Raw genomic sequence first — 27,110 nt, 5'->3', positions numbered from 1 at the left:
ATTCAGTGTAAAGTTCTGCAGACAAAGTGACATAAGATTTAGGTACATTAGTATAGGACTATAGTGGGTATTGCATGGGCACGGCAAGGATAAAATGCATGTGTGCATGTGCTGATGAATAAATTTATAGTTACAGCTCAGTAGTAAGCAGATTATTGTGTTGAGTTCTAAGTTTGCTCAGCTAGAACTGCATGAATGCTTGTAAAGACAGCCCATTGTAGCTAGGTGATGGCAAGGCTAGAGAAAAGGCATAATACGCATATGGTACGTACCATACGCGTATGTCTATACCGTACGCGTATGGTACGGAAAATCGTACCGTACGCGTATGGTACGTACCATACGCGTATGGTACATACCATACGCGTACGGTACAAAATACGCATATGGTATAGAACACCGCCAGTCCGAAATCCGGCAGCCGCACACTCTGCAAGCTGGCCTGTGACCAGTGTCATAAGCTAGATTTGGTGAAGCTTACACTGAAGAAGCTGGTGAAAATTAGAGCACTGTGACAGCTTGATTGTGCGCGAAATTGGTGGTTAACTTCAACAGACTAAGGTAGTGGTTGTGGCTTAACCGATTAGTTCAGTAATCATATGACACGATAAATAAGTATAACAGCATGCATGATTGACAGATCTGACACTCCAAGTTTAAACTGTATAGTAGCTAATTTTATGGTGCTAGTGAGGATGCTGGGATATCTAGCGGAGCCCTTGTAGGCTTGAATCTTAGGGGTGCTTCATGAGAGGTACATTGACTTTGTGTAGCACAAGACTGAGCTGCACGTGTGCTATAGAACAGTGTTGGGTGCAGAATGTATTCCCACTATACACGTATGAAGCTACAAGTATACCCTTGTAATTTAAACTACTGTTACGTAGAGTAGAGGAAAACTTTGGTGGGGTTAAACTTTGGCAAATAATAAGCTGAATCTATTTGGCGAAATAAACTATACATATAAATTTCCATAAAATCTTATCATGCTCTAATTTTGTTGGTTGTTTATCATTGCTAATATAGAGTTTTTATAATTTCTATGCTTTGGGATTATAATTTTATCAGACTATACATATCAAAACTTGTGTAAGATATTCCAGATTTCCGAATAGGTTACGCCTGTTTCGTATAAGACTACACCGTCTTCTATATAAGGCGCCATAACTTCCGCGTACTCTGGTTAACAGACATAAAGTTTGGCTTACCAGATTCCTCGATGAAAGGTGATTCGATTCATGTGTAAGTTCTTTGTGCAGTAACAAGGGAGAAGCTAAAAAGGAGCCTTGTACCAAGAAATTTACGTGTTCACAATGCCCGTAAAAACATGTGTTTTTCAACATATCTCTGTAAACTAACCTGTTTAACAATTTGACACGGTCAGAGTCTTATTAAGCATCCTTTGCTGCATAGAATGATACCAAATTTAGCGAATGTAGTTGATTACAACATCTTGTAAATTGGGATTTTCCTCGCCGAGATAATTAAATTTTCCAGTAGGTTAATGTATGGAACGCATATTATGTCATCATCAGCAGTTTATAACTGTCAACATTTTCCCATTTGTACGGTCAGCATTGGATAGAGAAATTCAAGGGCTTCCTTTTATCGTATGGTGTGCTGTAGAGATTTTGTGAGCTAAAGGTTGTGATTAGTGTTTTTGTATGTGGTGTAAAATACATGTATTTTGCATTTGACAATGAATAACAAGGAGTGATGAGGTTTTATGTTCAGCTTTTACCAAGCTAAGGTTTCAAAAAAGATATTAAACAGATATTAGATTTATTTGATGCATAATTCTTAATTTTTACGGGTTTAACCCAGTGTTTTGAAAACTTTTAATGTTGACCACCTGAAAATGCTTGATTTGACAAATCCCATACATATGTTTTGATATGATGGAGCAGGCTGTTAGTAAGTTAGGGAAGAACTGCAATGTAGATGCAAACCTGGCGATTTGTACAATCCCCACACGGTTGCAATGATGGAAGTAATGTCAGGAACCTCAGCTGTTGTTGTAGGACATTCCCTATTCGAAATGTTTAATATTAATAACCATTCTTATTACTGACAACTGAACACTCTTCCATCTCTTGAGAGTATTATCTCTTGAGAATATTGTCTGAGATTTACATAGCTAAATGCCACTTGCAGGCTTGAGTTTTAAATAGACATTTTCTTTCAATGGGAAATGTGGCTCTGCATGTGGTTAGTTAATTGGTGAATTAAACTTTGGCGAATTTTCTCCTTACCCGCAAAGTTTCCCTCTATACGGTAGTATTTACGAAGGGGATAAGTGCACTGTGCTTTGTCATTGTACCTGGTACCAGGTGTTTTAGTCTTATAGGAAGGTAGGATAAAAGTTAAAGCCTATATGGCCAGTTGTATATAAAAGATCATTAATAGCATAACATACTTTTAGTATCATGCCCAAGTGTACATGTGGTTTGAAATATTATAGTACCTTTATCAAACATTGTTTCCTCCAGTATATACTTCAATTACTACCACTATTAACTATTTTCATTGTTTATTTAAACAACCAGCAGTTTTAAGTTTAATATAATGTAGGTACAGTATATCATGGTGCTGTGTTCTCTCTGTTGATTATTTAATGACGGCAAATCCACAACACCTCACAATGATAGTGTTTGCATGAATGTGGGTTGTGGCAACAGTTGTTATTACAACTGTGTCACAAGTCACACATACAACTAGCCATTGCCTGCTGCCAAGGAGCATGTATCACTTCAAAGCTGCAAAATATGACTGACTACTCTGTGAGTGCATGAGTATAGTGAGATCTGTGGGTTGTACATCAATTTCATGCAGCTCACACATAAAAGTGAAACTAGAATTGCTGTACCACAAGTTGATATTAGCCATGTTTCACATACTTTCCCCTTTATGTGTAGGGATATGATGGGTGGAGCACAGAAATTCAGTGAAGTTCATAATATTGGCACAAGCCAGTTGAGTAATTTATATCCTAGCCAAAGGCAGGCATAACATAAGTGTATGTTAGATACCCACTGGAGGTTTTTTAGTAGGGTTGAAAACCCGAGGGCGCGGTTTGGTCACCGAGGCGTGGTATTAATTAGTGACCGAGGCGCAGCCGAGGTCACTAATTAATGCCCGCCGAGGTGCCAAACCAAGCACGAGGGTTTCAACCCTACTAAAAAACGACAGTGGGTATCTAACCTATTTAGAAAGCAGCTCGTTACCAGCACTGACAAAAGAAGCACAGAGTCACGCTAGGTAAGGTCCTTTACAGCGTGTTTGCTTGTGTCGCCGGCTTAGTGGCCAGGTTAGTGTTGTTTTAGTAGCTGTTATTTAGGTCCAAGGCTTGTTTATTAGCTAATACAAGCTGGCCACAAAGCGACGAGCTTTATTACAACGCGACAAGCTGTATTACAACTGGCCACGAAGCGACAAGCTTTATTACAACTGATGCCGCGAAGCGATAAGCTTTATTAGCTACAACGCGACAAGCTGTATTACAACTGGCCACGAAGCGACAAGCTTTATTACAACTGATGCCGCGAAGCGATAAGCTTTATTAGCTACAACGCGACAAGCTGTATTACAACTGGCCACGAAGCGACAAGCTTTTTATAACAACTGGCCACGAATCGAAGCGACAAGCTTTATAACAGCTGGCCACGAAGCGACAAGCTTTATAACAGCTGGCCACGACACTACAGGCTTTATAACTGGCCACAGAGTGACATGTTACAAACAGGTGCAATAGCATAGCTGAAGTGTGTTGATGGTACAATGGCGACAGTGCTGACAAGCAGACGAACGCAAATGGCTTGCTGTAAACTCGCAACACCAGTAGTTTCACTGATGGCTAGCTAGATGTGAATGTGAACATTGTTGGGGTAACTGTGATATGCATCGAGCAGCTGGCTCTTTCGGTTGATGGCTAGATTGGTCGAGTGCTGGTATGGCTGATGAAGGTAAAAACCCAACCCTCACTAACCATACAACCACTAATTAAATCAGTGACATAGAAAACTCTTTGAAGTGTTGCTGAATTTACCATAACAGTCTCACGTGACAAGAGGTCTCTAAATGAAACTTAGAGCTCTTACCTCAGGTCTCTAAGTGGTATTAATAACTTCATTAACTGTGTCAACATCAAAGAGAATTATTCATGCTGCTTTCTAATATGTATATGCCACCTGATGATGTCTTGAAGAAGCAAATGTAACCCTTGAGAAATTATTTTCACAGCTGGGTGCCTTACCAACAATTCATTAAAATATTTTGTGTGATCAGCATTAAACTGGTTAAAGTTTTGACAGTACTGTCACATGACAGCACTGTCACATGACAGCACTGTCACATGACAGCACTGTCACATGACAGCACTGTTATCACATGGTTTATACAATGGTAACTTGAATGCTTGCACTGCAACTGCACCTTATCCAGTAGATTGCTTGGTTGGACAAACAGTAATCCCAACTTAGGAATGTGATGATAATGTGAAAATTATGACAGCTATTTCACACGGTGCATTAAGAATTCACATGGTTAGCAAGTTTTGCCACATGTGCATGTTTACTACGTACATATATAGAGGTAGGTAAAAAGTGGACCCAGGGATCAATGACCCGGGACCAGGGACCCAACTCTTTTTGGACTTTTATACACTTCACAGTATTCTATACTTGTACTAGGTACTAGACTGCAAGTAGTCTTGCATTGCCAATTCACTTTTTCCCTGTCACACTGTTTAAAACAATTAGAATTATAAGTGCCTCTGAAAAAGTGTCTGACGCTGACTGCATTTATAGGTTACTCACCTGCTGCACAATGAGCATACTAGTCTATTATGTCACCTAGGTACCAAACATTGTGCAACAACTATTCCAGGAAAATAGCGTTATTGTAGTATATACATTTGCATTATTAAATTGATTGCTGCTGCATTTATTCTCTTTACAGTAACAAAATATAGGTACATGTCATACAGTACAATAGTAACTGTATATTGAGGATCATGGAGGTTTGGGCTTTCTGGCAAGAATATCACCCCATAAAACCAGCTTTTCAATGCCTTCATGGTGTCTTGGCAGTATTAGTGAGGTATAAACAAGCCCAAAAGTGTCTTCAGAATGGCCAAAAATGCTTCAGATAAGTTGCTACGGAATTTAATTTTTTTTGTTTAGCAGAATTTGTACTGACTGACTAACTGCCTGATACCTTCAGACAAGCGTAACTTGATAACCGCTTAGGCTACAGGCTTGATTTCTTTGCTGTTAGACGTCGCTTCAGCCTGACTGGTGCCTTTTGGGGCACTGCAGTAAATACAATGCACGGATCATGAACCTACCTTTGTCCCCCTTTGTGCCCCATTTCTAGTGCATAGTGTTGATTCATGGTAGCGCATATGGTGTCCTCTCTGCTGACTATCGTGTTTGTAATGAAATTGTCTGTGTTTTTTGTAGTGGTTGAAGAGGTATTTCTCATTTGTCTGTAATGCTGTGTAACAGGCTGAACATTGAAAATAAGGCATAATGGCAATTTAATAATTAATGGTTGGGGTGCATGTTCAGACGTAAAATTAATTGTATGGCATGTCAGGCACCATTCTTCCTTTTAATGTGGTATGTGCAGGTTTGCCAGCCACATTATGCATGTCATAAAAAATGTAAGCAAACAAGTATAAAGTGTATAGGAATTAAATGTCCACTAGTATATTTGTAGGTATAACCAACCTCTCTTGTTTCACTACTTTTTAGCTATTCGCTTGTTTCACTTCTTTTTTTCTTTCTTTGTTCCCTAATCCAACTTTAATTTTTTTCTTCTACATACTTGTTATTGTTAAAAACATATACAGATGTTGTATGCTCATTTTAATGTATAAATTAAAGTTTCCTTTACTACAGATACATATATAGTGAAGGAATGTCATAAAAAATTGGACAATAAAACAGATTCATTGAGAAATTTACCTGAAAATGGCTGAAGTAGACAATCGTTATTATCAGCGTTGTGGTCAGTCGAAGGAAAATTTTGAAGACAATTGCTTTGCTAGCCTGAGCAACAACATTCAGTATAAGAACTACAATGGAGTAATGCATATTTTGATGATAGTGTTAATATTCCTGGGTGCTCTTATGTCTGAATCGTTCCAATTTAATATTATTACTTTAATTTTTGCTTTACAACTAGTTTGCATATGGGTAATGATATGTTCAATGATAGCAGTCAATGTTCGTTTCATGTTCTACAATGGACGATATCTTTTTTGCAACACCACTGTAACACTGATGTGGAACCTGGTTGGTCTTGTACTTGTGCTTTTCTGTTTGTTATTCACTTCATGTGTTAGTAGCTTATTTATTCTAGTGTAGGTGTAAATAGTTGTAACCTGACATGTGTAAGTACGTACGTACGTATTTAAATTATATGCAAGTACTGGATAAAGAGGTACAACCTATTCTGCATATATATTAACATGTACTTAACCAGGGAGAACTTTGAATAGTGTACTTTAACACTGTATGTTTGTAGGGACATCTTAGGTGCTTTGACCCTCCCAAAATAACATAAACTATATGCATAACTACTTTAGTATATATATATAGAAAATTATACGCTTGCATACAACTCACTGTGCATAAGCTCATGTAGCTGTCACATTGTATGGTGAGTATATGGTGGGTATATGTGTTAAGCAATGTGATACTGTTTTTTTTGCTAGACAAATGGCTTACCTCAACCATCAGGACTCACTATTACTTATTTCCATAAAGATGTAAAAGTACCTTCAACAATACCTTCCTCAGTTGTTGTTAACAGTGAAAGGCCATTTGATGGGACACAGCAACCCAAGAAGACAGCAGAGTGCAGACAAGGAATAATACTTATATTTGCAGAACTGTGTGGTACGTCACATTCTTCAAATCATCACATTACATCAGATATACAGGATCAAAGTGGTGACACCAGTACTCCCTGTCTATCTTCTATTCCTAAGAGTCAATTATTTTCATTACAGTTACCAGTACAAAATCCATCCAGCACCCCTGATAATGAATCTTTACCACATAATGAATCTGTTGTATCAATTTCTGATGATGATTCATCAAATGAAGCAACTGAAACACAAGAACCACATCAACCTAACTGTACTATTTCTAATACAGCAGTACCTGAGGATGCTATTGATCATTCTGACATTGTACATGATGCTGGTGGTCTTATGGAAACCACTAGCTATGCCACTAGTACACTACCTGGTACTACTGAGTCATGTTCTCAACATTATGGAACTGGTTTTGATAAAGATCACCCATTATCCAGAGAAGAAAGTAAAAAATATGTACAGTTGGTTCCTAAGGAAAAGGACATTGGTACAATACTTGAGTCACATCATACGGATGAGATATCATTAATGAAATCATCTTACCTACAAGTTACAACTAAGCCATCAGCTATACCTAGAACATCAACAAATGTTGGCAGACCACAGAGATTCCCTCGTAGAGCATGTGTGGTGTATAAGAATGAACAATACAGTTTAGATCATGAATTATTATCACTTCCAAGAGCAACGAAATATTTAGTGAAAGTGAGAACAGAAATTAGTCCTGGACGTTTCATGGCAAAATTAGAACTGCACTGTGCGAGGTAATAATAGTAATTATAATATTGCTATAATTATTTTAAATATTTCCTCCTCTCATGTAGTGAAGATGAAAAGCCACCCAACCTGGATGTGACTGCAACTACCAGTAATGAACAAATTGTTCCAGTTAGGGAAAGAAAACATTTTCGTTCTAACATCAATAAAACAGGATATGTCATATTTAGTGTGAGTTACTATTCACTACAGTAAGAGAGCCATGTGGAAGAAAAATATGTGGCCTGTATAATACGAATGAAGTTTATTTTTATAGGTGTCAGTTTGTTTTGTCAGTAATAATGTCAGTGAATATTTGTTATTGGATTCTCACTACAGTTGACCCTTTATACTTCTCAGTATAGGTTAGGAAACCAGACTGAAGTTCTTCATGGATTAATTGGTTTCTAAACCATGAAGACCCAAGGGTGTGGTTCCTAACCAACTTAGAACATGACTCATTGTTTACTTTAACCACATTATATTTTTTGAAGTACGTACACAATCAAAAACAAGTTTTATTTAAGTGCATTTTACTAAATACTATACAGTGATTGTGCTTGAAGTACGAATAATTACTCAGCAGGTTTCTAACCAATTCAAAGAGGTTTCTATTATGTCAGGAAGTTTCTTAGTAGTATTAGAAACCTAATTATAAATGAAAGATCAGCTATGCATGCCATGTTCTAATTCAACTTATCATTTTTTAAGTGCACAAAAAAATGCAAGCAAAAGAGAATCTTTTAAAATGAATTTAGAGAGCTTGTATGCCATGCAGGAAGATTTTCTCATATTTGGTAATTTGAGTAGTGTAAGCAATCAATTATCAACCGACATATTATCGGCCAACACAACGTCTGTTATTGTCATATAGAATCTGGATTCAAATATGGAATTTTAGAACACTCAGCTGCCTCATGCTGCTTTGTTTTGCAGTTCTAGTGGTTTAAATCAACTCCTGTCACATTATACTGTCAGTGAATGACGAGAGATTTGTTATGATTTGAAGGCAGACATCTTGTACAGGCTTTGCCTTTTCCTGTTTGGTAAAATTGATGATAATAATGACTTAGTTTGTATATGCTAGTCTGTTATTCTTGGCATGAAAATGGTATTAGTAGTGTACTGAACTTTATCCGTGTTGTTTCTTATGTTGTGGCGTGCACTAAGCCATACACATGACGTTCATCCTAAGAAGGGCTGCAGTCTTTCAAAAGGCTCTAGTGATTGGCTATGCCAGAATAATCATGCTTCCTAGTGGAATAATGTTTGTTTACACATATATGCATCTGTTTACGAGAAAGTCATCACTGATAGAACTTGAAATTCATGTCCTATGTACTGTTTAAGGTAGTTTTATAACCATGATGGATTAGTAGCTGTACAGAGACAGTCATTAAGAATCATTTATATGGATAAAGAAAATGGAAAGACTTGCTGAATGATGAGCAATGGAGATACTTAGGAGGAAATAGCTCAGACAACAAGGTGAAGTCTTATGAGGCTATCTAAACAACAGGATCTAGGAGAATTGACTACAAAAGTAAGGGTAAACTGGAAGAGTGTTTACAATTCAAAATACCACTTTCAGCTACTGTCAGCTACAGTACACTTGAGGTTTGGATTGTCACATGCTGTCAAGTGTTGAAGATATGTTACACTGCTCAGGAGTAAGGTGTACATAGTGGATAAGAATCCCATACACAGTGGAAAGAAGTGGTTACATGGTTATTATTTAAGGACAAAGAGCTCATACGTCATTGGTTATATTGCTGTACAGCAGGAAGCAAAGTCTTTTCAGTCGCACCAGGATTACTGTGCTGACCTTTGTAGCATCCTTGATGAAATCCTAGTACTGTTCGATTTGCTTTAAAACATATTTAAATTGTTTTATTAGAAATTGATTTGAGTGTATTTTGAAAATCGCATTTAAGACATAAAGAAATTTTGGTAGAATTACAATTAGTACTGGTAGACTATTTTTTGAGACTATTTTGTACTATTTTGAACTGTGCCAAACGAAATATCTCAAACCAAACAGTAATTGATGTACGCAAGTTAATGAGTGGACAACAAATGATATCAATGGTAGATAATTGATGCTATACAACACTGCCTTAGGCCAGATACTACTGAAGAACACCACTGCCTGGGGAGCTGGTACAATGTGAACACCTAGAGTATTAAATTGTCAATCGCTGGGTATAAAAAGTTTGTACATATCTTGTGAATCCCAAGGTTGGTGTACAAGACCTTCAGTGCTGGTCACTGTAAAGCTTTAATAACAATAACACGGAGGATAATTGATTGCTCACTCTAATACAACTGGAGAGGAATTACACAGTTTCAAATTTTCATATTTGTGTGTCAAAGGGTACAATACATCTGTGAATTGCATTATTGTTGTTTGGTTATTAACAACCGTGACATAGCTTGCTGGGTTACTAGGATGCATGACACCACTGTAATCTTGCCAGTTTACTTGATCAAGATTTTGTGTACATATGCAAGCATTACTGTAATTATTATGTCATACATCCTTTAATTATCTCAAATCCAGCAAAATATTATTCCCCACAGTCAGATCTTGAGAGTTTCTCAGGACACATTCAGTATCCACTACCTAACAAGAGAGCTACAGCCAGTAGGATTGGATATGGTGGAAATGCTATTGTATTCGTTGTGTTCCATGCTGGGAAGGAGTTTGCTGTGAAGAAAGTGAGTGTACTTCAGTTATTGAACAATGTTATTTTGTTGCTTTACACAGACAGTTTACCGATCAAAAGAAATCAGTGTTCATTCTCAACTATGTCATCCCAACATTATAAATCTTGAAGCTGTTTTGGTTGGAGAAAAACATGAACGTCACAGGGATAAGTATTATGTCTACTGCTTCATGCAGAAGATGGACATCAACTTCAGAAATATCCTTTCCAGTAAAGATCATGGTTGTTTGACACACTTCAAGATGAAAGTGGTTGAGAAGAAAGATCAGTGGGAGACAGTATTACTAAATATAAAGCATGTACTGAGATCAGTACTGAAAGCTTTGGACTACATTCATGGACAGGGACTGATACATCGTGATGTTAAAGGTATATATCGTATTATGTAACTGAATTTCAGTCGCAAGAAAAGTGGTCACTAGTTGGCCTGATGCCCATAACTGTGGAAACAGTTCTTACGTGAAAACATTTCAACTTGCTTTGCAACAGCGTTGTGATTTCTATATAAAAAAGTTGCTCCAAGACTTCAGTTCGACTAGTATTGTCCTGTAGGTCCTGTTAGGTGGGCTGATTCGTATCTGTGCATACTCCCTCTTTATGAGAACACACTTAAATGATAACTGTATAGTGTTACCCTTGCAGAACCACTATAGACATCTAGATTACAGCTTGTTGCATGAATCAATTCACCATCAATGACCTGCAGTAAATCTTGATGAATACATACACTTATGTAGCCATCCACATTGTTAATCATGATCGAGATTACTTAAGTCATGTGATCCAATTCACCAGATACTCTGTCTGAGACTGGCAAAATGTACCCCAGATAGCCCAAATCTTTTAACCTTGATCTTGTTTTGATATGTAAATTAAACTTAGTTGGTTGTTATCATGACACAAAATCAATCATCCTTATCATGGTAATAACATATGCCACTTATTTTGTTTCTACGCCAACATTTGTTTACATTAACATATACTAACTTCTAACAGTGTGCCGTGTGTAAAAGTTGTATATATATATTGTATGGGAATGCAAATTGGGCACCATTGTAAATTGTTCAGATTCTAATTTTATAGGCAAATCATTAATACAGATAACTTTAAGGAGGTGTCACTTTTATCTTCCTTACTCAGATAGTTGCATAGGTTAATTGTTGCTTAAAGCATCAACCATTACATATGTGGCCATGATTTTTAAATCACGTTGGCAAGAATAACCGTACAACTTTTAGATGGTTACAGAATCATGAACAAGCATATGGAACATTAATTGCTTGATAATTTTAAGAGAGATGACCTGCTGATAGAAATGGCACTGCCGTGTAGTGCTGCAGACATATATGGATAAAAGGATAAAATGTCACTATCCCTAAAGCAATGTTATATTGAAAGGTACCCGACTTATGGTCCTTGATGCAAAGATTGATTCCCTTGACATAATATGCAATTTTTTCTCCAGCCAGCAACATACTGATCAAGACAACATGCCAGTGTAGTGAAGTGTTATACTGTAGTTGTCAACACAAGTTTATAGTACAGTTAGGAGACTTTGATTCATCAGCCACAGTACCTGGTTATCAGCTACACTTAGAGGAACATCAGATGATAAGATATGCCAGTGTGTTACCACTGGGTACTATGGGATATAGGGCTCCTGAAGTGAGTAGTCACTTACTGAATATATTAACATGTGATTGTTACTCCATTTCCATTTGGCAGGTTTCAATGCACCTGGTACTATCTGGTCCATATGAAGTACTGTATACTACTGGAGTGGACATATGGTCATTTGGTTGTTTATTACTAGCAATATTTATTGGAAAGAGTGGACCCCTCAAACAAAGAGGGGTAAGTACATGTAAACCTAATCAGTTCTAGTCATGTTAATGTGTTTTAGGAGGCTTCACTTCTACTATCAGCTCAAGATCATCCTTATTCACAAGAGCTATATCACAAAATTATAAAGGTAGAATTCAGCTGTATTGCTTTGCAGCTAGTAGTAAAACTTGTATCCCTGTAGATACCAGAGTTACGTAAGTACTATGCTAATGTACCAGGTGCTTGTGACTTGGCAGAGAAGTGTCTTCAGGTATAAAATCATATGAACAACTAATATTGTATGTACAATTGTACATTACTAATCTATTGCACAGCTTATAAAATAGAATTTTAAACTGGATCATAGAAATAAAAAGCAAGGGAGATCATTGCAGCTATGCAAGTGCACATTTTATTCCTACAGTGTACTTTAGTCTTATAGTCAACTAGTATACAGTAGCTGTAGGTGTAGACAGCCTACCTTGTTTCATTACTTTTTATTAGTGTTCCATATCACAGGTCAGAGCCGATATATATTGGGAATTTTGCTATTGATCAGTATCGGTTATTTACAACCGATTAATGGCCACTTGTGCCAATCATCATCATTGAAACTATCATCATAAATGTTATGCTAGCAAAACTTGGGTTATGGGTTATAACAGGCTGTAAATAATGTTGAGCATTATTCTAGCATAAAAGGTGCAGGATTTGCTTTGTTGTTAAACATTGAGCAACTGCTACTTACTATGTTTGCATAAAAAAGATTGAAATACTCTAATAGAACAGTCACTGCACAATAAAATATTCTTATAGAGAAGTCATAGCTAACTTGATATGTGTGTTATGGTGTGCCGTTTGTTTCAAAATTACACCTATTTTGATGTGTCAATTTTCTGCAAAAAACCAACATTTGTTTCAAAGTTATGCCTATTTTGATGGGTCGATTGTCTGCAAAAACCAACTCATTCACTTGGTGTGCCGTTTGTTTTTAAAAGTATGCCTCTTTTGATGGGTTGATTGCAAAAATCGACTCCATTTTTTATAACATGCATAAAAACTGACTCAATTTTTGTAAAGACGCATAAAAATCGACTTGGTTTTTTGTAACATGCAAAAAATGATTCAGCATCAGTAAAAGCACGCAAAATATTGACTCAGTATTCAATAGCTGTCTGTAGCATCTGCGTGACTGCAGTGTTTTACGGAAATCCTGTACTCTGGTTTCAGTTGGCTTTGAGCAAGTGTCTTGTGTTAAAATGCTAAATGCTAGTCAAGGAGAGCTGGAGATGGCAAGTGAAGAAGAATAAGACAAGCTAACAGAACCGAAAGAAGATGTATAGGAATGTCTAGCTAAGGGCCTAAGCAAGTACCTGTTATGAAAAAATGCTGTATACTACACATAGCCCTTGCAGGATAAATGTCTTAAATTAATAATTGGGTATAGCCAGTGTTGGTTATGTAATATTATTACTTTTGTGGTAACTAAGTAATATAACGAAATACACTATAAAAACAGGTAATATAACTCAAGTTACTTTACTTACAAATGTAACGCGTTACCTAAGTAATGTGTAACGAATCTAATATTACATAATATTATTACTACAAGTAACAAAGTTACTAATCTCGTTAGTGATTCACTGAGTAACGCCTAGTCACAACGAAGTATTGAAGTCTACTGAATGAAGCTTGTTCACAAGCTTCTTACTTATAACCAAGATTTGCACATTGTCCAACAACGCAATCATGTCACATGATAAGGTGGTAGTTTCACACGTGACAGCTTAAGGCTGTAGACACAAAGTAATATAATATGTAATATTATTATAATTACTTTATTTTATGTAACTGTAACTAAATAGTTCTGTTGCAAATAATATGTAATATGTAACTATTTACTTTTAATAAAGTAACTGTCCCAACACTGGGTATAGCCAATAAAGCCATACATGTGTATTCCCTCTCCTGCTTAAAGCTTTCCACATGCAATTTCTTATGTGTAGTTGAGATCTTCCAGTACTATTATTATTATTTTTGTTGTTGTGCAGACCTCAAAAAGAGTATGATGTACAAAAAGGAGTACAATTACTACTGTCAATTACAAAACAGACAAAGAAACAATACTTACTACACATCCATTGATAAATTATTAAACAGTTGCTAGTCCAACTAGGCTGTGCTTGAATTGGTCAATCTCTGTAAAATCAATCATGTGTTGGGGTGAGGAATTCCAAATGTTAATTGCAGAGGAAAAATATATAACAGTCCATTTTAGTCATCAGGTTAAAAATCTTTTGTCGTGGCCTCTGGTGTGATGAATGTTATAGGGATATAGGGAATAAGAAAATTATCTGCGTTCAAATATTGATTTGGTGAGATATAATTTTAATAACATTGTAGTCTTCTGTTCATTTCTGCATCTGGCTAAGGTAGGTCAGTTTTGCATTACAGTGACATTGGCATATCTATAGAATAATTATTAGACACAAACTGCACTGTTTGTTTTTAAAACATTTTTGATAGCATCAATGTCTCTTTGTGTGTGGGGTGACCAGAATGTACATGGTTGAGTATTCTAAGATAGGTTTAATCAGAGCTTTGTAACAGTTACTGGGTACTCGCTCAAGTTACGTTGCAAGAAACATTTGGTATTTTATTGGTCATTTTAGTAATTTGTTTAATGCAGATAAGTTTTTATCAATAGTTACACCTAAATACTTAGCATGTGTTACCTCCTTAATAGTTTTACTTTGCAGTGTATATTGCGGAGCTAATATTGAGTGTTTCTTGTTAGTGATTCTAATAAATTTACTTTTTTGTAAGTTGAATGACTTTTTCCAGTCAGCTGCCCATTGTTCCAAAGTATTTAAGGTGCTGTTGTAATCTGTGACTATCATCTTGTGAGTAGATCGTAGTATACAATAACACATCATTACTCCAGTCCAGTCACTTTGTTGACTGTCAACTATTAGGCATTGAGATCTGTTTAGGGTGAAGTTCTTTATCCAATTTAAACTAATATCAGGGGCTTAGCCAGGATTTTCAGAAGGGGATTGGATTATAAGTGAGTACTGAGTTATAATAACCATAGCTATCATTAAAAACTAGAACATACTTTTGCTTAGGCCCTTAGCTAACTACCGACACACTGAACCGTTGAGGCGTGAAGCTAGCAAGCTACCATACCTCACATTGTTGTACATCTTCTTTTGATTCTGTTACCTAATCTTCTTCCTCACTTACCATCTCCCGACTGGCTCTCCTTGACTGGCCTTTAACATTTTATCACAAGACACTTGCTTGAAGCCAGAGTATACTGGATTTCTGTAAAATGCTGCAGTCACGCAGATACTACTGTACAGGCAGCTATTATATTTATGCTCCAGTCAGCCGTTCAATGCATTCAAGGTGCACACTCATCCATTGGTGCTTACGCTAGGGATTACTCTACTTGGACACAGACACACTCATCCATTGGTGCTTACTCTACTTGCACTAAATCCACCACCAATGGATTTAGTGCAAGTAGTAGAGTCCTGCCTGTCCGAGTAACATGCTGGCAGTGTTACTTTTTTAAAAAGTATTTATGCGTGTCAGCTACAAATACCAAGTCAATATTTTGTGTGTTTTTACTGATGCAGTCTCATTTTTTTTTTGCGTGTTACAAAAAACTAGGGCTGAGCGATAATATCGAAAGTTCGATACTCGCGATCAAAAAATCATTATCGCGATATGATAATAGAGGATATGCGCTAACTTTATGATCGAAAACATTCTAATGAAAACGTGATGTTTTCTTACGTCATGACGGTGAATGAATGTATTGTAGGTATGCATAGAAAGCCATTATTATTCCTCTGCTATATCAACGATCTACCCGGTAATGTTAAATCATCTGTTAGGCTTTATGCTGATGACGTGTTGCTCTATCGAGCAATACATTCTGCTGCAGATCATGATATTCTACAACAAGACCTGCATTCACTAACACAATGGGCAAAAACATGGCAAATGACGTTTAATTTATCCAAATGTGAGCTACTGCGCATTACAAACAAACAAAACCCCTCAAGGTATTGTTATCATATGGATGGTGAGGAGGTGAGATCAGTGCCTAATGCAAAGTATTTGGGAGTTATTCTGGATGAGCATTTAACATTTAATGAACATATTAAGAAAATTGTTAATAAAGCAAACCAAGTTAGGGGTTTTTTACAAAGAAACATTAGTTCTTGCCCAGCTAGGGTGAAAGAAGCCTGCTATATATCTATGGTGAGACCAGTTGTTGAATATTCTAGTATTGTGTGGTCACCTTTTACAAATAAAAACATAAACTTAGTTGAGTCGGTGCAGCGTAGAGCCGCAAGATTTGTGACTGGTGATTATGGTTTTATGTCTAGTGTCACAGGGATGTTAAACTCACTTGGATGGACATCTTTGGAGTGTAGGCGAGAAATTTCACGGGTTACCATGCTTTTTAAAATATTACATAATGAAACATCCATTTCCAGTTACCACCTTCCTATGCCAATAACCACATGTACAAGAGGGCACTCTTACAGATTCAGACAGGTATCAGCCCACTTAAACATTTATTTGCACTCTTTTTTCCCTGCCACTATCAAAATATGGAACAGCCTCCCAGCTACTGCAATTGAAGCAACCAATGTAGATGACTTTCAGAAAAGGATTGTAGACTATTTATGTATTAATCCAGCTATATAGTCTAAAATGTTGTACATTTTGTTTTCTTGCATGTATCTGTGCTTTATACTCCCTAATGGAGGTCTGCACAGTATTAATAATAAATAAATAAATAAAGTGCGAATCACCGAAACTAGACCAGCTACGCGAGTTTCTCCAGAGCAATAGATTCCTTTGTGTGTATAACAGAGTAACTGGAAGGAGGAGCCCCATCTGTAGTTCATGTGGCGAGTTATAGTCTGAGCTGCATTTGCTACCCGTACTTTTGTATGGGATTCACGATAGTCGTTCACTGTCAAAAATTCTTGGGCACACTGCAAATCTTGTTATATTGATCATTTTTCGTTCAAATTATTAATAGCGCATATCCTCTATTACAGCGTACTATCGCAATATTGCTGTAAGATTACTAGAAACATTGTTACCAAGTTTATTTAACTGTTTTGTAACTCGATCTTTCACGAAATGTTTGGCTGCAAGGCTATAACAAACTGTGTATATTTAATTATTTATCTACCGCACACGCAATTAGTCGATCGCTTCGCGAAGGGTCTAGAATTCCACTAAAAATGCTACTCGAGAAGCTGGCTTAGCTGTTTTATAACTATTTGGCTTGCTTTATCATGGAAGGGTTTGGCGGCAAGGCTGTAACAAAAATTGTAGAAATATCGGCCACCCACACAATTAATTACTTAATTGATGCACTTACAAGAAAACCAAGCAAATAGTAATCTATGATGATGTTAATTATTCTTAACATGTATTGAATACTTGAAACTTGACTGCATGAAGATCATTGAAAGTGTAATTATCATGATATTATCGTATCGTGAATAATACTTCAATATCTATCGTGATAGCAGTGCTCCCGATAAGAATTCTTAAGTTCCAGGACAAAATGTCCTGACAAATCCAAATTTGTCCAGACAATTTTATGCTTTGTAAGGACACAAGTGACCTATAACACTGCCTGTAGTAAACATTCTCTGATGTAAGGCACTCTGGTTGCAGGCATTCCCTTTGTTGTGCTGATTCTTTTATGGGCTGAGACACTATTACAAGTGATATTGTGAGGCTTCTGTACAGCAGAGGGGTTGGTGTTAGTACATTAGTGGTCACTCTCTTGGGTGGCTTGAATGTTTAATCTCCTAGCAACCAAGAGACCACTATTAGTAGTAGAGTAAACAGCAAACCAATTATGCACACCCTGGGCTTTTTGGGCTCCTTTGATAGGACGTTATGTCCTGCCAAATACAATTATGGTCAGACATTGGCTAATTTGTCCGGAAATTGTCTGTTGTACCATTATCAGGATCACTGTGATAGTGAATTTTCTACTATCGCTCAGCTCTACAAAAAACTGAGTCTATTTTTATGTGTCTTTATAAAAACCGAGTCGGTTTTATGCGTGTTAGAAAAACTGCTATCAACCCATCAAAATATACATAATTTTGAAACAAACAGCGCACCATAGTGTGTAAATTGTGTGGTAACTATCAGTATCAATATCTGTATCTACTGCTAAGTATCGATATCTGTATCTACTGCTAAGTATCGGTATCTGTATTTACTGCTAAGTATCGGTATCGGATCAGTAGGTATTTTTCTGTATCAGTGGAACACTACTTTTTATTTCTATGATCCCTACTTGGGATTAAAATTCCTAATTTTTCCTTGTACCTGTTTGCTTATTTTTTGTAACACAGTTGTGACACGTATACTGCATTAAAGTAAAGAATGGCACCAGACATATCATAAAACTAATTTCACGTTTAAACATGTGCCTTGACTATATCAACTACTGAAAGTAAAGTGGCCATTTTGCTTTATTTCCAGTTATGTTTGCCCATTACACAGTATTACAATTGAAGAGCAGTATGAGAAGCAACTCTACAATTAATTCAGTTGCTACGTTTAGTCCGCACAAGAAGTCATTATGTGGTACCCACAAATCAATACTTACACAGTAGTGGAGGAAAGAAATGCTAGGACTAGATGTATACTCAAAAGGCATGTCTTTGGCCTAAGTGGTGTTGAACAACAAAGAAATCTGTTTGGAAGCATTAGATACTGCTATGAAGGTGCATTTGGGTTTGATAATGACTAATACTGTCAAGCTGTCATTAAGAAAGGTGAGAATGGTTTTGGAGGCACATTTTTGGAAGGGAAAGCCAAAACTTTCATGATCCCTACTATAATTCTGTGTGATTAGTAAAAGTTTATAACTTAAACAAAGTTGAATCAACGAAACATTTTTACTGTAAGTTTGAGACTACTATGCCAACTGGTATAATGGGATGGGAAAGCATCACATATAATGCTCACATATTAGGCAAAAATTCGCAGCATAATAGTAAGGATCTCTGCAAAACAATGACTCTCAACCCTTTTTAATTGGCACTTGACATTTTCAGCTATACAACCAGCGCTATGCAGGTAACGTGGGTACAAGTAATTTGCCTTAAATATGCACAAGCACGAAGGCCACAGGCTCAAGTGCAAGTGCTTATATATGTGACCCGCTGAATGAAAACCCAACTTGTTTGCATTTTCCTTAAACTTCGTTTTATAATTTTTTGTTGTCTAGAGGGAAAAACCGATGGGCTGTTAAAGTTTCAGGTAAGCGCTTTCAGAGTTATAGTGATAGACAACAAGAAGAGTAAAATGATTGATTTGTACAGTGTCTATACAAGAAAAAATTACAGGCACTTGTTTAATCAATCATAGCTCTCGATTGAAATTGGCTACGGAGTTGGGACTTGTGACATTCTATTCACCATGAACTGGGGCATTCGTCAAGGTATAGTTTTTGGCCTAAACACACCCATGCTATTAATATTAAACAAGAAGGCTATTCAAGCTTAGAAACAGCGACACTAAAGTTACGTTTTACCACAACGTAAACAGGCACACATAACTCACTTTTGCTTCATGATACAAAAACACAACAAAGATATTCTTACTCTCCATGAATAGGTGCATTCAGTGATATATTAAATATTTCAGTTTGAGTCTTCCTTCATTGTTTACTGAAGCAATTAAAACATGTATAAAATTATTTATGTACCTGTAGCACATGTTTTTTACCCAATGTATTTGAATGGAATTTATCTCAATAACAGTATTATGCAAACAAGTCTGGTTTTTGCTCAGCAGGTCACATATATCAGACAAACCACAAGTGCCCATGTTACAACTTATACACTGTATTCTACTTGGGTGACTCACCTTCAAGTGCAGGCAACTACAGGCATACTTCATGGGTATATTTGAATGGGTCAGTGGAAAAAAGGCACACGTGCCACTTCAGATTTTTCATTTTTTTTAAAAATTAGAAATTAGAATGGTCTGTTTTAGCCATGTGAACAATGTTATCACTAGGTAAACAACAGAAGTTAAAAGTTCATGGCAGTCTCAAATTAATTTTCAGCAAGTATTACAATAATTCAATTATGTCCCAAAATTCTGTTTAATGCCCACTACGTGGTCACCTAAATTTTCAAATGGCCCTTTTGCCGCTGGCCCCTTCATTTATATTGGACAATGTGAATTTTGATTGTGGATAACCTACATAAGAATAATGACAAGCTTATATATAGTAGTGTTTTAAGTGGAGTTTTAAGTGCTCATAAATAAACTAATCATGTATGTTTACAACACTAATGGATAAATCCATTAAGTGCTAGTTACACTAATGGCTCCATTAAGTGATCAAGTTAAGTCCCACTCTATATGTATGACATCATGCCAGGTGTCTATTGTTAATCAAAACAGCAACCTGTGACCTTCTTCACTCAATAAAACAGCAAGTTACCTTTATTTCCCAGCCCATAACTAACTTAGCATTAGAGTCAACACCTAAACTTCGAATGTTTGAACATTTTATTAGCAAATGTTGGAAGATAAATTTCAAGCGTCGTCCCAGCCCTTCTGGAAAGCGTTGTTGCTATTTTACTTTGTTTTCTACTGTATTCCACACGCATTATACAGCATTACAAATGAAGAACAGTGCAAGAAGCACCATCTGCAATCAATCTAGTCACTACAGAAATTGCAATTAAATGTATGCCCTGACTATTAATTACTGGGCAGCAAACAGCTAGTCCACTTCATTTTCAGGTACCCGTATGCAGCATTACAAAGAACAGTATGCGAAGGGCCTCTGCAATCAATCCACTCACTACGGAAATTATGGACGATTCTTGTAATTGCCAGCTTGCACTGAAACCACCACATTACCAAAATCAACATCTTTGAGGCAGTGGAGAAAGAAATAGGACACAACACAGCATGCACTGTAGCTGTTGCAGTTGGCAAGAAGGCACATCTCAGGCGAAGCAACATCAAGCAGTGAAGAAATCAAGCCCATGGTGTTAACCATAGTTGAGTTATGCTTGGCTGAAGGCATCAGTTAGTCAGTTAGCAGAAAATTCAGTTAAATAGAGAATTTTAAAAATTTCATATAAACTACCTTGCTGGAAGGGTTTGGACCGCTCTGAAGCCATTTGTGGGCTTGGTTATGCTTAACCAATGTCACCAAGCCATTTTGAAGGAAAAGTGAGGCTGTTTTTGGGTGATATGGAAGGGCAAGAACACCCCAAACCTTCATGATCCATACTATACAGTACTACCATACTGTGTATAATATACTTGCCCTTAGGTTTACTTAAATTGAATAATGAACACTTTATGATGCACGTCATATGTGTGCTTGCATATTATGTCAATTGCTTAGTACATGTACTATCTGCAACTCTGTAACTCTACTTATTATAGACCCATATGTAACAAGTAACTCATTTGTTTGTATTTTTATAGGTCCAGCCACACTGTAGACCAACCGCCAAGGAATTGTTACAGCTAGATTTTCTCAGATAAAATTATATTAGCACCTTCATCATCTTTTCATTCTATTTCTATTCACAGTATAAATCCTGCCAACTTGTATGAATTATTTTGGGTTACTTGAATTACATAAATTCCATGTGCAATAAAAGGCTCAAGCTTAAAATTAATAGCCTATAGCTGTTATATTGGAATACGTATGTATGTCATACTTATGATAGTGCACTAGTTCCAGAAACTTAATTATATGCCCTTTAGTTATTCTTCCACATAATATTTGAACACTTTTATAAGTTTTGTAGCACAATTTGATTTTATTGTACTTTGTACATATATATTAACATAATTACGTTTCATTGTGTACACTAAAGACAGGTATCGAAATTTGTAATAATAAAATTTAATTAATTTCTGCATGTAATATCTATATGCCTGCAGCTGTCTTGAAATTATTTATAGAGTTGTACAATATTTTTATTAAAATGTCAATCATACCATATACGTAATTGCCACCTACTGTACACTGTCAAAGCTATGATTGTTGTTTAAATGGATGTGACCATAGTTATGACATAACACCAATGTTCATTTGCTGTGCAAGAATGTTACCATAAACTAAAAATTAAGTCAATATTTTTTCAAAAAAGTTTTACCATTCCCCATATATCACCTGCACACTGTTCAACAACTGAAGAAAATATGATGGACAACTACATACGTACATTTAGCTATGCAATCATTCACAATCCACATAGTGATCTTGGCTTCACTGAAAGATTTTACCTCAGTAGTATGGGTGTATTACCTTGATATTGCTCATTATTATGCCACATGAAAATTCAGACGAATTGTGTGAAATAGATTTGTTGAACACTTGGGGATTGCCCACACACTTATTTTATATCCAGTGAGCTGTCAATTTATTCTTTGTCATCAATTGCAAGCACCATACCATACCCCACTCATGAACTCATTATTCATATTATATGAACTCTTGATTTAAGTCATGCTAACAATATGATAAGCAGACACTAGTTGAGATTGACAAATTACAAGTTATGATGATTGGCTGCTATAGTGAGATATGAATGCATTGGGCTGAGTTGCGAGGTTTTCCCTTAATGGCTGGCCTTGACTGACCAGTTTGGCAAATACTTATACGAAACTATACTATTGCATATCCCTATTCCACAATCACAACGTGATTAATATTGTTGTGTAAAGAGGTGGTCTACTGGACTTGGTAACTCTTGAGGTATACAATAAGTGAGATTTACTCTGTCATGCATACATGTTTATGATCACTACTCTCCTAGCAGCCAAGTGATGGTTAGAATAAATTAACTGCTATCAAGCATGCCAGCCTCAATCCCTAGGTCCTCATTGTGCTTTGACCTTTTTATCATTGTAAAAGACCAGTATTGTGCCAAGATAAATGGGGTCCAAATAATTAAGAACGTACCATTGTGCAGGTTAGGTTGCATGTCAATGCATGATCTGCTTACCACAACATACAAAAGAAACAATCTATAGCTAATAAACAATAGGTGGGGTATCACATATATAGGGAGGTATAAAGTATATGCGTGTCCTGGATCAACATACACACATGTTATTGTTGACAGTAATATTATTGGTCATGTAATTTGTGTGTAACATAATATTATTTCTATTTAACTGGGGACTTTTTTTTGGATTTCCCCTATGCATCATACAATAATAGTGATATACCCACATGTTCTATTGTTTAGTACATTATTGTCATTTGTAACTTGTGAGATCATATCTTGTGGTTAGAAAAGCTTGTATATTTTATGAAGTAAGCAACTAAACTATACATAAGCTTTATATGTTATAACCCTACTCAGCTGTCTACATATAGCATTATGAATGGTATAGCAAATGTGCATGCATTGTTTTGTGCTCCTATATATGCATTGATGCATGTACTTACGTTTTTGTGTCAGGAAAGTGAGAAAATAATATATAATATTGTTTACTTTGATTTTTTTTGTGGTATGTCTGCTTTTGTTTGTGGTATATATGTTATACCAGCCCTAATTGTACTTCCTTACACCTCTATATAAAGGAAAACCTAGCTTAGTTTAAAAAAGAAAACTTCACCATAAAACAAATGAAGACACAAGCATGCATAGAGTCTCTTAACAAAACGAAAAGCCACCAGTGCAAATGACCCTAGATGGTCTTCCTCAGCTCTCCTGTGCAGCCTCTTCTTCTCCACTGCCCCAAACTCCAGGACTGACTGGGAGAACTGCAACAATAAGAAGGGGCACATCAAACAACACCTCCGCCAAACTCCCCTGACACCGAGGTCAGCCCTGATGCCTGGATCAGTAGAATCAGCTTCTCTAGTACTCAACTTGTGTCCATGCCTCAGCAGTCATTTCACCAATGCAGTCCTGTATCTCATTGTGCCTTCTTAGTACTAGCCTTCCCTTTCTACAATCCAAGCCATGCCACAAGAAAACAGCAACTATCAATGGCGCTCGCCTGAATTGAAAGGCTGAGTGCAGGGCAGGCAAGAGAGAATGAACCCACTTCTTTAATAGCATCTGCTATTACACTACAACTTTCCTGGTGGATGTACTGCCCGCAGAGAGCTGGACAGGATCACAAACTTCAAGGCCACCACATCAAGTAGGGAAGAAGAATAGTGTTGCTCCTGCAAGTATCTCCACAATTAATTACTTTTTTGAAGTGGAGAAAATGCTTAACATTGCAGTCACATACTACACACTGAAGGTAAACCTATTCACACTGGCAATAAGTTTGTGATTTGGTTTGTGATGTTGTTTTACTTTGTTTTTTATTTTGTTTTGTGCTAAAAGAAAACCAGACCTCACAATATTAATACACTTGTATACATACGTATGCACATAAATTCAGTATGCTATGCATGTATATAGTAGCTAGGTGGGATTATTAATTAATACATAACTAAATTTGATAATGTTAATTGAGTTGGTCAGTGTTTAAATGGCTGTCTAATTTATAGTACATTAATACATAGCTGCACTCAGTGTAATAGGCTAACAAATTCTGTACCTGAATATGCCATTATAAATAATAAAAGGTGTAGTTCTATAATGTTATTTGGCAGTTACATTAACATACTTTTCATATGCAGTGACTAAATAAGAATGGATTATTAGTATAGGATAGATACAAGCTAGATACAGAACAGATTTACCATGTTGGAACTCATGTAGCATATAAACAAAAAGTTTAATATCATCAGTTTATCTCATCGATGCGTTGATAGAAATGCATGTGCTGTGAGTCTGTAAGAGTTGGGAATTCTATGTGCACATTTGTGTACCACAGTAGCCAATAAATAACTTGCTGATTGACAAATTAAACACCTTTACACAAGTGTAGTAGGATAACGAAAAAGGTAGTATACAGTCATCCATTTTGACTTAATAATTAATTCTTGCATACTTTTATAATACAATTTTGAATCCTTGTAAGAAAGGCTTTGATGTTCTTATCAGTTTAGAAACCTGTCTGAGTAATGAAACCTTACTGATTGTGTATTCTAGGTATATTAAGTTACTCAATGAATGTATGCATGCAAGTATGCAAACACTGTCAATCAGGAAAAATTCGTCGTCAAAAATTTTCGTTGCTAGCTGTATCGACAAAAATTAAAACGAAGAATTATTAAACTATTATACGAATAATTCACGCATACAAATATTAAGTTATTCCGTCAAAAAATTTTCGTCAATTATGCTAGCAACAAAAATATGTAGCGTCAAAATTTTAATAGACAATGATTTTTTACGCCAAAATTTTCCTGATTTACGGTATGCACAAAAGTGCACTTCTTATCCATTGGTGTACACTATTTAAATATGTTCTACAAATTGATAGTTACATACTTTGTACTTTATTTCATATACCGTAATTCGCTTTATTTTCATGCAAAAAAATTTTGTGTAAAAATATTTTTGTATGATTTACGTGAATGACTGTTCTATTAGAGTAGTTCGATCTTCTGTAAAAAATTCATGTAAGAAATTTTCGTACAGGTTTTGTATACAAAAATTATTTTACAACGAAAAAGCTAATTATGGCATTCTTCTGCCGATGCCTATGTGATTCTTGCTACATGGAAGGTTTTAGGGGAGTTTCTAGGTTTCCAGAAACCATCTTTAAAAGTTTACACTCTTCTAAAAGGCTATATATTATAGTTACGCTTTTGGCATTATGATTAAGAATTATGCAAGCAAATCTTAATTTCAATCCTGGACTTTTACACAAATTGAAGAATGAAAAGTCAAGTTACAAGATGCATGTAAGCATCCATTACACAAGAGTTTTTTAGGCACTTAGTGCATTACAAGTTGCTAGAGGGATGGTTTTGTGAGAAATGCATGTATGATTAAATTAGTGTTTTAACTGCACAGTAGAATCAAGCAATGTACATAGCTGCATCAAATGGTTGTGAAACTTGGAACTTCCAGCATAAATAGTATATGTGACCCTATTTTGGAAAACCATACAATTGGGCACGTGCAAAATTTGTGGGAATACTCAAGTGAAAATTTTTAAAATCACTACAATAAAATGTGTATTTGTGCATATGTGGTACGCTCTAAATGTTTTGTACATAGCATGCACTCCTGTGGTGTATGTGATGTGTAGGAGATGACAGTTCACATTTGCTAACTAATGGGCAAATGTGAACTGTCATCTCCTACACATCACATACACCACAGGAGTGCATGCTATGTACAACACATTTAGAGCGTATCACATATGCACAATTACACATTTTATTGTAGTGAATCTATTTTATTTATTTTTTGTACATTTTGATAAAGCAACTATTAATATTAAGCCTTTTTGCTGTGAAATTTCACACCCATAGCTTCTTTTTTCTAGGAGATATCAAGACTCACGGTAGCGAGGCGCGCGGCCAAGAAACTACAAAGCGCACGCCACAATTAAAAACGCATGCGGTTACTACTGTGAGTTATTTACGTGTAGGGAACGTTTTGCAATTTTAGCCCTGAATTACACAATCATTTCCATTAGAAATGTATTGTACAGCGGGTGCCGTAATTGTAAATGAGTGGTTATCTTGTCGCAACCATGAAAATAAGACCAGGTTCACTTTATTATGCTGATATCTCGGGCACTTTGCGTTAGCGTTATCGCCATTATTATCATTGAATATAACTACCTTTTGTGGAGTAATACTGGCACAGGAGTTTTCTAGTATTCCCTGTATAGCGGATTTTGCTTACCAAACGCCTAATCCAAATGATAACTTTTAAAGACGCAGCATGGACACAAACCCAACACTCATATAAACGTACTGTGAAAGCGTGAAGAACGTA

General features: G+C 36.2%; 2 protein-coding genes across 2 annotated transcripts in view; both read left to right on the top strand.

Annotated features, from left to right (window-relative positions):
* Positions 1-420: 420 nt before the first annotated feature.
* On the top strand, positions 421-22,175 carry LOC136269308 (uncharacterized). The gene is made up of 11 exons (XM_066064855.1): positions 421-561; positions 5,901-6,296; positions 6,719-7,647; positions 7,708-7,831; positions 10,220-10,357; positions 10,407-10,734; positions 11,831-12,030; positions 12,091-12,219; positions 12,269-12,337; positions 12,392-12,460; positions 21,715-22,175. The coding sequence occupies exons 2-11, from the start codon at positions 5,973-5,975 to the stop codon at positions 21,772-21,774; spliced, it is 2,370 nt and encodes a 789-aa protein (XP_065920927.1). The 5' UTR covers positions 421-561; positions 5,901-5,972; the 3' UTR covers positions 21,775-22,175.
* A 2,278-nt stretch (positions 22,176-24,453) lies between these two features.
* LOC136268153 (uncharacterized) overlaps positions 24,454-27,110 on the top strand; it is a 62,556-nt gene continuing 59,899 nt past the window's right edge. Inside the window, exon 1 of the mRNA XM_066063406.1 lies at positions 24,454-24,504. Within this exon, the coding sequence (XP_065919478.1) occupies positions 24,469-24,504 (36 nt within the window). The 5' untranslated portion in view covers positions 24,454-24,468. The remainder of the gene's footprint in view (positions 24,505-27,110) is intronic.

This window comes from Dysidea avara, chromosome 10 (genome assembly GCF_963678975.1).
Source record: "Dysidea avara chromosome 10, odDysAvar1.4, whole genome shotgun sequence".
Classification (NCBI taxonomy): Eukaryota; Metazoa; Porifera; class Demospongiae; order Dictyoceratida; family Dysideidae; genus Dysidea; species Dysidea avara.
Note: the sequence above shows the minus strand (reverse complement) of the source record. Positions and strands in the feature narration are given on the sequence as shown.

What these genes read in the sequence shown, in the direction of transcription:
- LOC136269308 (XM_066064855.1), top strand. Translation starts at nt 5,973, where the DNA reads ATGGCTGAAGTAGACAATCGTTATTATCAGCGTTGTGGTCAGTCGAAG. An exon ending in GATACATCGTGATGTTAAAG is followed by an intron (nt 10,735 to 11,830) that starts GTATATATCGTA and finishes TTTTTTCTCCAG; the next exon opens with CCAGCAACATACTGATCAAG. An exon ending in TATATCACAAAATTATAAAG is followed by an intron (nt 12,338 to 12,391) that starts GTAGAATTCAGC and finishes GTATCCCTGTAG; the next exon opens with ATACCAGAGTTACGTAAGTA.